The following is a 16,895-nucleotide window of genomic DNA, read 5'->3' as shown; positions in this document are numbered from 1 at the left end:
ATCAGAGATTGTCAAGGTGGAACTATTATCACTGTATTTATCTAAAAGCGCAAGTAGCGTCCCAATTTACTGCCCATTATTCCTGCCTGTATTACCAGAAGAAGAACACAAAAATCAATAAAATACCAACCATCAATGGAATGGGAAGGAGCATCGAGTGCAGAAGTTTTAACTTCTTTTTTTCTGGAGATGAATTAGCTGTTTGCCACAATGCTTAAGTGTTTATTTCAAAACCATGTCAGACTAGTATTTTAGTGACATTTATCACTAATCATGTTTTCCAGTTTTCAGCATGGTATTGTGCTTGTTGTGACAGTTTTGATTTAAACTGACAGTCCACTTGAAAAAAACAGTTTATAGTACTGGCTGGTGCTCCAGCTGGGGAATCATGCAGCCAGTTTCAGTGTGACATTGTTTGGGAAAGTGAACCACTAACTCCATGTGTTATATTCCTTAGTGGGTGAGGGTTAAATCATGCTGAGCTATAAATGTTACCTATCATCTGAATTGATGCTTTGGTAGAAGTGAGTCAGATGCCATTTTACTTGGCTCCAATGCAAGCAATTTTCTAGAAATGAAGGAAACATACAGATTTCTTTGTTACAAAAATTGTCCTGTTTCAGCTTGACTGAACATGATAGGTTGGTTTTTAAAAACTACTAGTGGAAGTTTTAAGAATTTAAAAGGTAAATGAGAAAAGATGTTCCCCAAGCCCCTGTCAGCAGCAATTTCTACAGCATCAGAGAAACCAGCTGCAAACCTCCTCAGTCCTTACAGGCACTTACAGGGCATGTTTTAATTGAAATAAACAAACTTGTAAAACACTGACTGAACCATTTAATAGTCTCCTAAGGGACATCTTTGTTCTAAGCACATGTAGAGCTGTGGGGCACAGCCATTCAACCCACAGCTCTGGGGGAAAAAGCCAGAGCTACGTGAGCAGCAGTGTCCTCCGCCTTTCACTGCCTGACACAGCAGTCAGCCAACCAAGTTTATTACAGCCAACCGCTGCTGTTGCAGAGTGAGCTGCAGGTGAGAAGGTGCACGCAAGTGTCTGGGGTCTGAAAATGTCTACATCTGCACCAGGAGTAAGTGGACTCTTGTTGTGTGTGGGGGATGCTAGAACTGCAGGATCCAGGTGGGAGCAGCCCCTATGGCTGCTCCTTTTGGTAGACTCTGCAGAGCTGGGAGGTGTACCTTCCACCGTGGCCAGGCCCAAGGCACCTTGCCCTATTGCTGCAGGTCAGAGGATGAGCATTTTGTGCTGCAAGTTCACATCCTGCAAATGAATTTGACTGAAAATGATCAAGGATATCAAACGTATATATTTTTTTCTAATACATAGTAACCTAGTTCCTATTTAGGGCTGCTGTTCACTGCTATGAAAGAAGATAACTTTTGAGTAAATAAATCAAGTTTATTACAAAGAACAGTGTTCTTGAAGTACATAAGGAGAAGATGAATGCATTCAATAAAGGTGATGTCAAAGGCGTATTTAAAATTTTTCCTTAATAAAGAGACAGGCAGAAATGCAACTTTAATTCATCCTTTCTCAGTGATGTTCCTCACTCATTTTAGCACAGCTGAGACTTCGTTGTTAATAGTTAAGTTGCAAAAGGATTCTCTTTATTATTTAAACCTAGATGGATAAATGTAGGGGCTAAACAGAGTATTCAGATGAGTGATTCCCCAGGGAACCAAGGGAAATAATTCAATACTTAGATTTTCTTTCTCACAACCATTAGAAACAATTTTCTGGGTTCTCAGTGGAAGGTTTGGTGGGTGAAAGGAATATTGGACATTTGCAGTCCTTCTCTTGATAAAATTAATTGGAAACAGTATATCCAAACTGGCTAAATTCCAGTGCAGTCAGCAGCAGTTGGTGCTTTATGATATTTTAATATAATTTCAAGTTTTCTAAAGTTCTATAGGAAAGTTTATTTAAAGGTTATTAAAGTTACTATTGGAGTACAAGTCAAGCATCTCTATTTCTTTTCTTTGAAGGCAACTGGATCACAGATAGGAATGATTGTGAATTCCTTTACCAACATTGGGGTGGCCATGATCATTGCTTTCTACTTCAGCTGGAAACTGAGTTTAGTTATACTGTGTTTCCTGCCATTTTTGGCCTTATCTGGAGCTGTGCAGGCTAAAATGCTGACAGGATTTGCCTCTCAGGACAAGAAAGCGCTGGAAGCTACTGGACAGGTAATGTTATTTAAAAACTAATTATATTTGCAGTCATGGGTAGTTGAAAAATCAGGCACTTGGGACATCAGTAATTCAAATGTAATGAAACTGGCAATGTTTTGCAAATAAGTTGTAGTATTTCAGCTTGTCAAACCATTGAAACTCCCTAACTGCAAAAGCACTTGCTGCATGGAATGTGACTGACTTTTGAAAAGTTATTGGACCTAATTGTCAGACACAAATCTCTCAGCAGCCTGTTTCACCTTTGTCAGGTTTTATTTAAATGCCTGTTTGTCGATGCCCTGTGACTATGCTGTGAACTGGCTCACCGCGAAGGCTGAGTATAGGTTTATGTAGTTTGCACTGGCTGAGCGGACTTCCAGTCCACGTACCAAACAAGGAAAAGGTAGGGATGCAAGAGAAAGGAAGGCCGATTTCTCATGAGTTCACTCCTATGCAGGTCTGCAGTGTTGAAAAGCTCAAACTCCTTTGACCTTAGTTGTGGGTCACTAAGTTCTGGCATATGACCCAGAACCTGATAGTTTCTAAATATACTTAGTTCAACTGTGCAGACACTAAACTGCATTAGAAATGCAGGGAATTTAGAAGACAGGTAACATGAGGAAGACTAGCTCAGGTTACCCCGCTCAGAGTAATGCCTGAGCCTTCTCCCCTGCTTTAGGCTGCCATATTTCTAGCATCAGAAAAAGTAAGCTTTGCAGATCCTCTCAAAGCATCAGAATTTCCTTCTGCTGAGCTACTTTAGCCCATCCTAAAATGACTCTTGCAGTGTTCCCACTCCTCCCCCATCCTACATTAAAGTCCTGCCTACCAAATGTCTTACCCAACCCACCTTCTACCCTGCCCCATCTGAACCTTCCCTCTACCCATCTGAGCTCTCAACCATCTTTAGCCTCTCTTGACCTTAATCTGTGCAGCAAACACATGGACTGGAGCCCTTTGCCCCGTTCAGCTCTGCATCTACCAGCTGTTTCTTTCCCATTGCCTGCGGCAGTTGGCTCAGCCTGCCACCCCCCTTTTGATTTCTGAAGAAGAAAATCTTCAGCTCCCAATTCCCATTTCTGGGTGTGATTTAAAGAAGCATGTCATGACTGGGGGCATAGAACTTAAAAGCATGCACATGTCTGGAATTTTATTTTTTTGAATGCACAAAAGGTATTACGTGAATTACTATCACTTGACTTTGGTATCACTAATCAAATGAATACATTTATGGGCCACTGTTGAGTGCTGTTAGGAATAATCTTCAATTCCAGAAAGCCAAGGAAGAATTAAGACCTAACCAATTGCCCACATTCAGAATGGTTTAATTATTTACAAAAAGTGGTAAATCAAAATACTGTCTTGACAAGGAGAGAAACTTCACTAATGAGTCAAGGCATCAGCTTTTATTCAACAGAAGGACCCAGAGGCTGGGATGAAAAGGGCACTCAATGCTTCAGCAGTTTTGGTGATGACTGATTATGTCTGGTGTTATTTTCTAATTCATTTGCCAGCACTGCATCCAAATGCTAAACACTCTGAGTTCTTCCACAGTGATTGCTCATCAGCCATGCTAAACATGGAAATGCACAATCTGAAAATCCAATTCACAGTAGCTACTTATCTGCTCCTTCACATTGTATGATAATGCATGAGATTTGACTCTTAATTTTGGCCAGAAAAAAACCCTGAAATCGAATGGAATATTTTTAATGATTTATATTCAGATCTCTTCCTACATGCTGAAAACACTCATAAGTCATATAGCAGACTATTGCTTCCCAAAGGAAAGTGTCACACTATGAAGCTACTATCAAAGTCCAGGCAAACTACAGCATTTTAAAGCAATTTCTTAATAAAATTACTTAAGTAGGCTGAAATTAGGATCAAACAAACTGTCAATCTACTTCTACAGATGAAACTGTAGTGCTATTTTTTTGGGACAGAAACCCAAATTCTGACTGGCAACAAAGCACAATATAAAGCCTACAATTAATTAAAGCTCCAGAGAAATTTCCATGGGGATTATCTCATAATTTTCTGTGCTGCATTTTTCTATGTACATAGGCAAGCATTTGCTTACTCTTTGCCTACGTACAAGGTAAAAATCCTGGAAATTGTGTCACTGACATTAGAGGAATCAAGGTGTATCAAATCAATCTCCATATATATGTTCTATCTCATCAGGCTTTTTGGACATAAGCCAGAGAAAGAGGGAGGATGAGCAGGTGAGGAAACAGTAAATTCAGGTGGTTTTAATTTATGAAACAGAAGTTGGAGATAGCATCCCTTCTAACTCTTTCCCTGATATTGCTATAAGTAAAAAAATAAAATAATTGAAATAAACATCTTTAATAAATGCATGCAATCAAGAATAACAGTGTTCCTAAAACCATTTTTGCTTTTGTGGATGTCTCATTTATTCACACTACGTGAAATAACTCACAAGTGAAAGCATGTGCCCGATTTCCTAAGTGTGCTTACAGTAGCTTAGCTCTGGTGGAGCAGACAGAGCATTACTCTTGAGGATGTTAGTAGATAATTGCTTGTAGGAAAGTTTCTCTTTAGGTTGGCTGATGTTTGGGCCAGTCTGTATGTCGTGGTTTAACCCCAGCCAGCAACTAAGCACCACGCAGCCACTCACTCACTCCCCCCCCATCCAGTGGGATGGGGGAGAAAATCAGGAAAAGAAGTAAAACTCCTGGGTTGAGATAAGAACAGTTTAATAGAACAGAAAAGAAAAAACTAATAATGATAATGATAACCCTAATAAAATGACAACAGTAGTAATAAAAGGATTGGAATGTACAAATGATGCGCAGGGCAATTGCTCACCACCCGCCGACTGACACCCAGCCAGTCCCCGAGCGGCGAATCCCTGCCCCCCCCACTTCCCAGTTCCTAAACTAGATGGGACGTCCCATGGTATGGAATACACTGTTGGCCAGTTTGGGTCAGGTGCCCTGGCTGGGCATGAGAAGCTGAAAAATCCTTGACTCTAGTCTAAACACTACTGAGCAACAACTGAAAACATCAGTGTTATCAACATTCTTCACATACTGAACTCAAAACATAGCACTGTACCAGCTACTAGGAAGACAGTGAACTCTATCCCAGCTGAAACCAGGACACTGTATCATATCTGAATCAATTTATATATGGCATTAGTGCCCTGTGTTCATGAAAGAATCATGCATTTGTGAAAGAGCACACTCTGCTTTTCCAAGTAAAAATTAGCTTTTACCCATTTTTTTTTTTTCCCTCCTCCAGATTTCCAGTGAAGCCCTCTCTAACATCAGGACTGTTGCTGGGATAGGGAAAGAGAAAATGTTTATCAGCAACTTTGAGAAGCACCTACATATGCCCTATAGAGCTGCAATCAAAAAAGCACATGTTTACGGACTCTGCTTTGGCTTTGCCCAGAGCATAGTGTTCATTGCCAATGCTGTCTCTTACAGATATGGAGGATTTCTGGTTGACAGTGAAGGACTCCATTACAGCTTTGTGTTCAGGTGGGAGCCTGCCTGGAGCCAGAAACAGGCTCCTCTCCAGGAGCGCTGGTCTCAGTGTAGCGTTCAGTTTCCTGATGGCTTCCCCAGAATGACCGTGTCCTCCTTCCCCACAGGGTGATCTCTGCTATTGTGACCAGTGGAACTGCTTTGGGAAGAGCTTCTTCCTATACCCCAAACTATGCTAAAGCCAAAACATCTGCTGCACGCTTTTTTCAACTGGTCGATCGGCTTCCTAAAATCAGTGTTTACAGTGAAAAAGGGGAAAAATGGGTAAGAGCAGAGATAAGCAATTTGTGATGTCATTCAGCTCACTATAAGCACTGAATTTGCACTAATGGTTTGTAAGTCAATGAGGATCACTGCTTTACAAAAAGGTTATGCTGATTGTATAATTGTTACTTGTCTTTGCTCTTTTGGAAGCAGCGAGCTCTGTACTAGACAGCAAGAGTAATCTAAAGTGCAGCTATTAGGAATTTGTCAGTGTAAAACTGTAAATTGGAATAGGACCAATTTGGATGACTCACAGAATAGCATGTTTTTTCTTTCTGCTCTACAGTTCACACATAAACCTGACTATCGCTAGCTTATAATGGAGGCTTTTTTTCCATTCACATCAAAATGTTGGGGGTGTTCACAAAGGGGCAAATCATCTTTGAGTCAGACAAAATGAAAATGCTCAATTTTTGGTTAATTGAAAAGTCAGATCCAGAAAATTCAAACAGTTTACTTTCCATTTAGCTTATTGTTTTTCAGAATTAAATGAAAACTTGAAATAATTGTTATGAATTAAATACACTAGTTTTTTTACTTCAAACCATGCAAATGAAGTATCTTGACTCCCTTCAGAGTTTTGTAATAGAGTTTTTTAAGAGTTCTGGAAAAACTGACCTGAATTCATGTATTGCTTTAACGCTGCAAAGGTAAATTGACTTTTTTTTTTTTTCTTTTTTCTTTTACCAAATCCAGCTTTTTGCACAAATGTATTATTTGGACTACCACCAAATTTACACTTACTTACACAGTGTCTGGATTAAAATAAAAGACTTACCCATTTGCAAGGCAATCCTATTTCCAGTTGATGCCTCTGACCAGTGCAGTATGGGGAAGTGTAAGAAGAGCAATAGTGTTGTGACTAATGGCTTCACGTCTAGGACAGCTACCCCAGTATGGTTCTTATCCTGCTTTCCAGGCTAATTTCACAAGCACAAATGTCGTGTTTTAAATAAGAGATGCAAGAATGGAATCTGAGGAAGAGTTACTTCGTACTTTAGAACTCAATTTTGAGCTTGAGCTTGTTGTAGCATCTTTCTCTTTTTTTTCTTTTTAACCAGGATGATTTCAAGGGAAGCATTGAATTTCTTAACTGTAAATTCACATACCCTTCTCGGCCTGATATTCAGGTCCTGAAAGGACTCTCTGTAGATGTTAAGCCTGGACAGACTTTGGCATTTGTTGGAAGTAGCGGCTGTGGTAAAAGCACCAGTGTACAGCTTCTGGAGCGTTTCTATGACCCTGAGAAAGGAAGTGTGGTAAGCAAAGGAAACATGGTTCGTGTGCTGTTTTCAGGAATGCTAGAAGGACTCTTCTGAGTGTGTCCTGCTTGTGCAGCCTAGCAGTAGTGGCACATACATATGTAGCTTGGGGCTTCAGCTCCTTCTGAAACAAATATGGACCGTTTGGACAATTCCGGAGTATCATCTCAGAGGTATTCAGGCAAGATCAGAATACTACAAGCCTCCGGTGTACCCTTTATGCATTATGTAGGCTGTATGCATTCACCTTGGTAGCTCCTATGTGAAACATAACGTGTGGCATACATTGTGGAAGCATAAGCAAAAATCAAGTCTGCATGGAGCAACAGAGTCTGGAACATCCCTAAATATACAGCTTCAACATGCAGCTTCTTTGCAGGTTGAATTTGTCCAGATTTAACTTCCAGTTATTCAATTACTGATCGCTTAAAAAGCTTTTATATCTTTTTCTCATGTGAATACTTAACCATGTAGTTTGATTTCTCTTTCTTTGGAAAAAATAAGTGTGGTGATCACTATGCTAGGAAGGCAACAAAGCATGTACCTAACCTTAAGCAATTAATTAGTTCACTTGGACTTAAGATTAAGCAAATGATCTAGTGTTGGCATATCACAGGCATACCGAGAAAATGCACCTCATGCACAAAGGAGTCAAATATAACTAGATTCTCCACATCACTTTAAATCAGTAGTGTTTGCATTTTAATAATAAGGCCAAATCATTTAGTTTTGCTATAAACTATTTGGGTTTTGCAGGTTGTTGTTTTGGAATGTTTCAAGTTTTCTCCTATTTCCTGGCAGTTAATAGATGGACACGACACCAAGAAAATAAATGTACAGTTTCTTAGATCAAAAATTGGAATAGTGTCCCAGGAGCCTGTGCTATTTGACTGCAGCATTGCTGATAATATCAAATATGGCAATAACACCAAAGAGGCGGCGATGGAAAAAGTCATAGAAGCGGCCCAGAAGGCTCAGCTGCATGATTTTGTTATGTCACTGCCTGATGTAAGTACCCATGAGGCCTTGGCTGTGGAACTACAGATAGGCTGCTCGGTGTTCATTGCAGCTGGGAGTTGCTCCAAACCCAGTTAAATTTGCTACATGTGTATACCTTTTATTTAATTTTACAGCCATAACAGTAGGAGCAAGGAGGGTATCAAGACCATTCGTTATGTTCCTGAGAGCGTGGGCGTGAGTCGCGACTGGGTTTTTATGCAGTAGGCAAATATTTATAAAAATGAAACCAGCAGTTACAACTCTGAGCTAGGAGAAAAGGGAAGATTTTTCAAAGCCATGGACAAGAAAGAAGAAGCACAGTTCAGCAGTCAAAATGTTACACTGAGTCAGGAAATATAAATCCTGTTCCCAGCTGTGGGAGATTTGCCTTGTGACTAGGGCATGATATTTAGACAAAAATATTTGAAGCTGGCTGCTTATGTGCACTTAATAAGTATCTAAATGCACTGAAATCGTGTAAATACAAATCAGAAGAACATAAAAGGTATGGATGCAGTTTAGGCACCCAAACAAAATACTTGTCCAGAAAGCCCTTAAATCACTTTTAGCCTCTTCTCCCAAACCTAGGATGGGGGTCTGTTTGCCTCAGACAAACCAGCCAACATCTTGCTATCAAATTTTTCTTCCAGGTCCATCACCATACTGCCTAGGCCCCTGGGCCATGCGCACTGCAAAGCATGACTCGGAAATGTCTCCCCAAAACTGTGTATCAATTATACAGTATTTCTGCATTTGTACGTTATTCTGCATTTTTAAGGAGGAGGAGGCAGCAATGGACAGTGCTCTTGCCTCTCTCCTCATGCTCTTCTTTCAGGTTGTGTACTGTATTTGCTTACACGTGAATAAAATCTTCCTTTTGTTTATTTTTCAGAAATACGAAACCAATGTTGGGGCTCAAGGATCCCAGCTGTCTCGTGGGCAAAAACAACGCATTGCTATAGCGAGGGCCATCATACGAGATCCTAAAATTTTATTACTGGATGAAGCTACATCTGCCTTAGACACAGAAAGTGAAAAGGTAAATGTGCAGTGAAAAGCAGTAAGGGCAAGTTGTTAATACAGTGGCTTACAATGTACAATGCCTTTTTCTGTTCTAGGGAGACATCCCGACATACTCCACTACACGACCACAATGTTATTATTCCACATTATTAATTCAGCACTTACACCTTTAATGTTCCAGGAAGCACAGCTATAAAAAACAGCAGCCAGCTACAAGGGCTCTTAGACTGCCAATGAGAGGCAGCACTTTTTCAGAAATGTCCATACTAATTCCCTGGGTTTCTAAGCATGCAGTGGGAATGTTTCATATATATAGCTTCTGCACATTAAAACCCAACCAAACTAAAATGTATTCAAGCATGTGAATGATGAGCCTGAATATTCAATAAAAACAGCAGTGAGGGGCCTAAGAACTTGGGCCGTAATTTGCGTAGCTTGGTTACATTCAGAGATTAGAGAAATGGTGGAAATTTAAAAACATATCCACACTGAGCTGACATTCAGCATGTCAGCTGAATAAAGGCCTGCCTCAGTTTCTACTGCTGTCTATGTTTACCTGTCCCTTCTTTGTACTGCTAATAAACTCAGTTCATGACCCAGCTGAGCACACCGGAAACATAACCTTTGATTTAGTCTCATAGTCACTTTTACAAGTTACGGTAAATACAGTTTTGCACAATACAGTTAATTAATCTGAAGCAATTGGATTTCTCCAGCTCTGAGCCCCAATTTGGTTTGCATATTTTCACTCTGACACTTTGTCTGTTGCCTTTAGACTGTGCAGGCAGCGCTGGATAAGGCCAGAGAAGGGCGTACCTGCATCGTCATTGCCCACCGCTTGTCCACGATCCAGAATGCTGACATCATTGCTGTGATGTCGCAAGGACTCGTCATTGAAAGGGGCACTCATGATGAACTGATGGCCATGGAAGGAGCTTATTACAAGCTTGTTACCACTGGAGCCCCAATTAGCTGAATTACTGTGATTCTAAATTTGAAAGGTTTCTTTTCCATAAGCAAATACTCTGTGGTAGGTATGTGTATATTGGTACCCCATTGTGCTAGAAAGTGCTCTGCAATAGTGTGAGTTCTGTGGTACCCTAAATGTACGCAGCTTTCTGCATCAAGCGCGTGCAGGGGACTGAGCATAGGCTGATCCATTCAGGAAGTAGCTCAGCCCAGTGCTAAGGGAAAGCAAGCCTGAAAATGGGAGAGATCGTTGCTGGTGAGCTGGGGAGCTGCCACCACCTGCAGTCAGACTGCACAATCCTGTCAGTCCTCAACTAGCCACCAAGGAAGACTCTGCTCTGGTGTTCTGGAAACTGCCACTTCTCTAGGTAAGCCGTATGAATAAAAAAACCATCCCAAGCATGATACTGTATACCCAAAGGGGATCAAATCTCTCCTAACGTTCAGCCTGTGGAGGATTACAACAAATACCCTTACTGGGGGTACAGAACCCTCACCCTTCCGCCTCTTCATACCATACATGTCAGCTGTGCTACTGGGGGAGGCTTGGCTTCCTTCCACTGTGTGCAGCCACAGCACTAACACATCAGCGCCCTGGGCCTGGCATCGCCGTGCCCCTTCAACAAAACCATTAAGTACTTACACAGAAGGCACCTCCTGAAAAGTAATGAAAGCAATAAGGGAGAGGAACAGAAGCTGGAGAGGATCATCTCCCCTACACTTACCACTGATTAAAGCTGTGAAATAGATTTTGAATAGGAATAAATGCTTTTGTTAAATCAATGTAAAATCCTACAGTTAATCATCACAGTTATTTAAATCACTTCTACTGAGATGGTGATGGATAATATGTATATCTTTTTTCAGAAGGCAAGACAATGATGAGTATTTTTACAGCAATCATAAATATATTCAGTAAAGGTGGGGAAAAAATAGCCATAATTAGCCCTTTGTTTGTATTAAGCAGAGTTGATAGAGCAACTATTCATTCAGAAATGACAAAGGTCAGGAAGCATCATCTTCTGGCAGGAGCTTGTTATCTGTAGCAGTATATTGTAAGGTCTACTGCATGTGTCTGAAATGTGTTATTGGTTATTATCTGCAGGACAACAGGACTCTTTAGTGACTGGGATCTTGGAAACAAATCAGATGATAGACAGAGAGTCTAAATTACAGTTTCAAAATTTAAATCTTCATTTTGAATAACAGAGTATTAACTGGAAAAGTCATTCTCCATGTCCTAAAATCTGCAGTTGGGGGTGCAGGGGTTCACCCACTTTATTATAAATCGCACCACAATGGAGTATCTTATAAAACTACACAACAGTACCAACTGCTGAAACTTGAATAGAGCTGTAAGGGTGAAACCTTTATTGGGATACATCCCTTTATTCCAGGCAGGAAAAACCAGTTTCAACTTTGTACAACTCCATTAATAGAATTACTTCAACAGACCCTACTGAAATCACATAGCTGACACTGAAATGCTATTTTCCCAAGCAAGTCTGTATTTTAATCCTTAACTGAAAATGAAAAAGGAAGCTGCATTATTGGCCTTCTCTTTTCATCTTTTTAGCCTTTTTATGTTCCAGAGCAATAATTAGTTTGGATGGCTCAGGACTGAAACTATTGGCAGAGCGACTATCAATAACCTGTTGACATCCCTATATGATATTTAATTTATATTAATATTATGACCATGGAAAAATAACGACTCTCTATTAAAAACTACAATGACTGTGTGTACTTATTCCATAATACTTTTGCCTAAGGGTCGTGGCCCAAATTATACCAATAAATTGTATTTTTTACTGGCTCTTGTGCTTTAGCACTTCATCTCTCACCCTTCAGACAAGCGCGTGAGTATCTTGCAGCAGATAACAAGTATTTCTGTGTATTTAGATCATGTCTGTAACAAGGGGCTGCTGCGCAGGACAGAGCTGCTGAGAAGGCCAATGCAACTGCACTAGCCCTGCCTGCAAAAGGAGCCTACCACCTCCTTGCAGGAGCAGAGTGACATGGGCCCAGGTGGGTGGTACTACTCTTCATCATAACATTGTCCTATTTTTAGGCAGCTAATAAATACCGGGAAGTTTGCCTGTATAACAAACAGAAGGCAGTCATGGTATACTCGAACACTTGCATTGGTCTTTCATGTTCTTGGGCGCCATCTCCTGCCACTTTATACCTGTGTGCTATTGACAACCAGTTGATTATAAAGCCCTTCAGTACCTGTGCAAAGGGATTAAAGTGCAAGTGGAGCTACGTGGTGTGTCTGAGCATGAGCAACAAGCCTTGATGGACTGCTCGGTGCAGAGCTGGACTGGCCTTTCCTCTGCAGCTACCCCACAGGTAAGATCTCCCACCCCTGGAGCTTGGTGACAGGACCCCTGAGCAGACCCAAAGGCATTTGCTTACGTCTTTCAGAGCCAGTCCTGAGTCATTAGTCTTGACAGAAGTAGCCGACGGTATCATTTGGTGTGTCCTGCTCTGTGTTTCTCTGCATGGTCCGTGGCAGCTGCATTACCTGGTTTTCCAACCACCCTATTCCTCTGGATAAATATAACCATGATACTGTTTGGGGATGGCACCTGAGTAACTGCTCTGCAAACACAGCCCCTGGTCTAGCTAGACTACTCTCAGCAGGAACAGCCTGTCAGTGGCCAGAGTCCTTCCATCAGGAAGGCACAACAGGGAATGGGGAGGACAAAAAGAAAAGCTGCATATTAGCAAAAGTGAATGTTGTGAACTGAATGTAAAGTCAAGTTGTCAGCTAGTTTGTATGAGGAGTGAGGGATGCTTTCATTTCATATAATTCCTGGCTTGTGAGAATCTTTCTGCAGACAGATGGAAGGACTTTTGGAATTACATTATCCCAATTTGGGCATCTCTAAGTCAAGAATAAAAGATTAATGTTCTCCTGGGATCCCATTAGTGGGAGCAAGTGGATCAGTCAAGCACTTTTCACCCTCCTTACTACACAGGAGAAGCTTAATTAAAAAGGGGGCCTTGCAGCCCAAACTAGGCTGAGTAGTTCAGCCCATCGCCATCTAAGTGTATATGCTCTGTATCTGTTCCAAATATTAACTGTATAAACAGCTGCAAAAGCCTGATGAAGTTACAGTTTAAATATTTAACAATTTGATAGCTCTTCTTTAAGGTGCCACACAATCTTATTAAATAGGGCATGAAGTATAATTTTAAACTGGGATAAATTCACGAAAGCCTACGGGTAGGCCAATTTCACTGTATCAACTAAATGGCTGGCTCCTGATTTAGAATCATAGAATCACTTAGGTTGGAAAAGACCTTCAAGATCATCGAGTCCAACCATCAACCATGCCCACTAAACCATGTTCTGGAGTGCCTCGTCTACTCGCTTTTTGAATACCTCCAGGGATGGTGACTCAACCACTTTCCTGGGCAGCCTGTTCCAATACCTGACAACCCTTTCAGTAAAGAAATTTTTCCTAATATCCAACCTAAACCTCCCCTGGCACAACTTGAGGCCATTTTCTCTCGTCCTATCACTAGTTACTTGATAGAAGAGACCAGTACCCACCTCATTACAACCTCCTTTCAGGTAGTTGTAGGGAGCGATAAGGTCTCCCCTCAGCCTCCTCTTCTCCAGACTAAACAGCCCCAGCTCCCTCAGCCGCTCCTCATAAGACTTGTGCTCCAGGCCCCTCACCAACTTGGTTGCCCTTCTCTGGACACGCTCCAGCACCTCAATGACTTTCCTGTAGTGAGGTGCCCAAAACTGAACACAGTACTCAAGGTGCGGCCTCACCAGTGCCCAGTACAGGGGAACGATCCCTTCCCTGCTCCTGCTGGCCACAACATTTCTGACGCAGGCCAGGATGCTGTTGGCCTTCTTGGCCACCTGGGCACACTGCTGGCTCATATTCAGCCGGCTGTCAACCAGCACCCCCAGGTCCTTTTCTGCCAGGCAGTTTTCCAGCCACTCTTCCCCAAGCCTGCAGCGCTGCATGGGGTTGCTGTGACCCAAGTGCAGGACCCGGCACTTGGCCTTGTTGAACCTCATACAACTGGCCTCAGCGCATCGATCCAGCCTGTCCAGATCCCTCTGTAGAGCCTTCCTACCCTCGAGCAGATCAACCCTCCCTCCCAACTTGGTGTCATCCGCAAACTTACTGAGGGTGCACTTGATCCCCTCATCCAGATCATTGATAAAGATATTAAAGAGAACTGGCCCCAATACTGAGCCCTGGGGAACACCACTTGTGACCTGCCGCCAACTGGATTTAACTCCATTCACCACAACCCTCTGGGCTTGTCCATCCAGCCAGTTTTTCACCCAGCAAAGAGCACACTTGTCTAAGCCATGAGACGCCAGCTTCTCAAGGAGTATGCTGTGAGAGACAGTGTCAAAGGCCTTGCTGAAGTCCAGGTAGACAACATCCACAGCCTTTCCCTCATCTGCTAGGTGGGTCACCTGGTCGTAGAAGGAGATCAGGTTGGTCAAGCAGGACCTGCCTTTCGTAAACCCATGCTGACTGGGCCTGATCCCCTGTTTGCCCTGCACATGCCATGTGAGCGCACTCAAGACGAACCGTTCCATAATCTTCCCCAGTATTGAGGTCAAGCTGACAGGCCTGTAGTTCCCCGGATCCTCCCTCCGACCCTTCTTGTAAATGGGTGTCACATTGGCAAGCCTCTAGTCCTCTGGGACCTCCCCTGTTGACCAGGATTGCTGATAGATGATGGAGAGTGGCTTGGCAAGCACATCCGCCAGCTCCCTCAGTACTCTTGGATGGATCCCGTCTGGTCCCATAGATTTGTGAGTGTCCAGACAGCGTAGTAGGTCACTAACTATTTCCTCCTGGATTATGGGGGGGTATATTCTGCTCTTTGTCCTGCCTTCCAGCTCAGGGGACAGAGTACCCTGAGGATAACTGGTCTCTCTATTAAAGACTGAGGCAAAGAAGGCATTAAGTACCTCAGCCTTTTCCTCATCTCTGGTGGCAACGTTCCCTTCTGTATCCATTAAAGGATAGATATTCTCCTTGGCTTTCTTTTTATTGTTAACATATTTGTAAAAATATTTTTTATTGTTCCTTACAATAGTGGCCAGACTGAGTTCTAGCTGAGCTTTTGCCTTTCTTGTTTCCTCTCTGCATGACCTAACAAGATCCCTACTCCTCCTGAGGTGCCTGCCCTTTCTTCCAGAGATGAAGATTTACAATTCTAATTCTATCAAAATATCAAGATCGTATCTTGACACTTTTTTATCCCACCACTCTGGATAAGGCTAACTCTGTTTGAAGTTTTGGGAGCCCTCTTTGGAGATTCTTCATGCAGTTGCACAAAACTCTATAGCCCAACACACTCAGCTGCTCAGAAGGTGTCTTATTCTAGTCATTACTTTATCAATAGGTTAATTTCTGAAGTTACTGGTAAAATTAAACTTATTCAGTTTTCTCACCATTCTTGGTTTTAGTAATGTTCTAACAGTTGCAGAAAGAATAAGAGGTGGTTCAGACAGGAAGCTGGTCTTTGTCCCTTTCTCTGAAGCACTGAAGTTGCAGGCTGAATTAATAGGACACTCCAAGAAAGCGAGTGAGAGCCCATGTCTTCTTACGTGTCTGTACAGTACTTAGAAGAATACTGCAGAAATGCTAGCTGTCATTCTACCTTTACAGTTGTGTCTATCCCAACAGAGGCACAAAGAGTCTTTGTCAGTACCGGCAAGCACAGACCCTCATGTGGTAGGAGCCTAGCAGTGTGATGTCTGCCCGTAACTCCCAGCTTAAAATAGCCAACAGGCCCAAACACTGCTGCAAGAGCCACAGGGGGCTGCGCAGAAAGAATCCTCTACTGTTGGTCAGGAGGAGTGAGGAACAGAACAGCTAGACCAACCTGCTAGCATTTTGTGATGCCTCTGTAGGTCACCTCACTGGTAGGAAATAACAAAGCACAGAGCAACTTGAACACAGGAGAAATCTTTCTCATAGCTGTCTTTGTTCTTCATCATTTGTTTCTAGTCCGTGAGCTTAGTAATTTTGCTTAAGGAGTCACAATTATAGAAAAGACTGGTTTCAGGCCAGCTGCTGCAGGAAAAAAAAGTTCAGAGAACCATTAAAAAAGATATTAGGAGATGCATAAAGCAGAATACTCCTCAGACTGTTAAAACCAGATGATTAATTTTCTTAAGTCAAGGTAGTCTTAGTAGGCTCTTAAAGATGCTTGTTTCAGATTTGCTTCTGTAATTTGTATCGTGTTCACTCCCAATGGCCAACTCAAACTATTCACCTTGTTTTCCCAATTAAATAAGATTCTTTCAATTTCAATTATCCCACAACTAATTGGAAGTCTAGAAACAATATCATCTTTACATCTTCTAAGCCTTATTGCTATCAGATCATACATACATAGCCCTCATTACCCATATTATAGCCTATGTTGCTTGTATACTGAGTATTATGAGATAGTATCAGCAAAACGTTGCTTAAAGATTGTGAACTGAAAGAGGATTTGCAACAGTAGGTGCTAAATAATGAAGAAAAATGGAAACTACACGCCTTTGCCTATGTAGAACATCCAGTTCATATAGCAAACATATATTTTGCATACTAGTTACTTGTGTGCTTAGGTAAACAAAGCTGACAAGAATATAAACTTTCAATGACTTAGTCTGCAATCACAT

The 16,895-nt window shown here is 41.8% G+C and overlaps 1 protein-coding gene across 3 annotated transcripts in view; it reads left to right on the top strand.

Moving 5' to 3' along the window:
* The window catches only part of ABCB11 (ATP binding cassette subfamily B member 11), a 54,802-nt gene extending 42,828 nt beyond the window's left edge, over positions 1–11,974 (top strand). For all 3 annotated transcript variants that reach the window (XM_069781312.1, XM_069781313.1, XM_069781311.1), the window contains 7 exons: positions 2,005–2,208; positions 5,464–5,705; positions 5,819–5,975; positions 7,037–7,234; positions 8,039–8,245; positions 9,129–9,275; positions 10,035–11,974. In XM_069781312.1, coding sequence (XP_069637413.1) covers positions 2,005–2,208; positions 5,464–5,705; positions 5,819–5,975; positions 7,037–7,234; positions 8,039–8,245; positions 9,129–9,275; positions 10,035–10,235 — 1,356 coding nt within the window. In that variant the 3' untranslated portion in view covers positions 10,236–11,974. The remainder of the gene's footprint in view (positions 1–2,004; positions 2,209–5,463; positions 5,706–5,818; positions 5,976–7,036; positions 7,235–8,038; positions 8,246–9,128; positions 9,276–10,034) is intronic.
* The last annotated feature ends 4,921 nt before the right edge of the window (positions 11,975–16,895 follow it).

The sequence above is a fragment of the Haliaeetus albicilla genome, chromosome 4, assembly GCF_947461875.1.
Source record: "Haliaeetus albicilla chromosome 4, bHalAlb1.1, whole genome shotgun sequence".
In the NCBI taxonomy this organism is placed as follows: domain Eukaryota; kingdom Metazoa; phylum Chordata; class Aves; order Accipitriformes; family Accipitridae; genus Haliaeetus; species Haliaeetus albicilla.
This window is presented reverse-complemented; position numbering and strand designations above follow the sequence as displayed.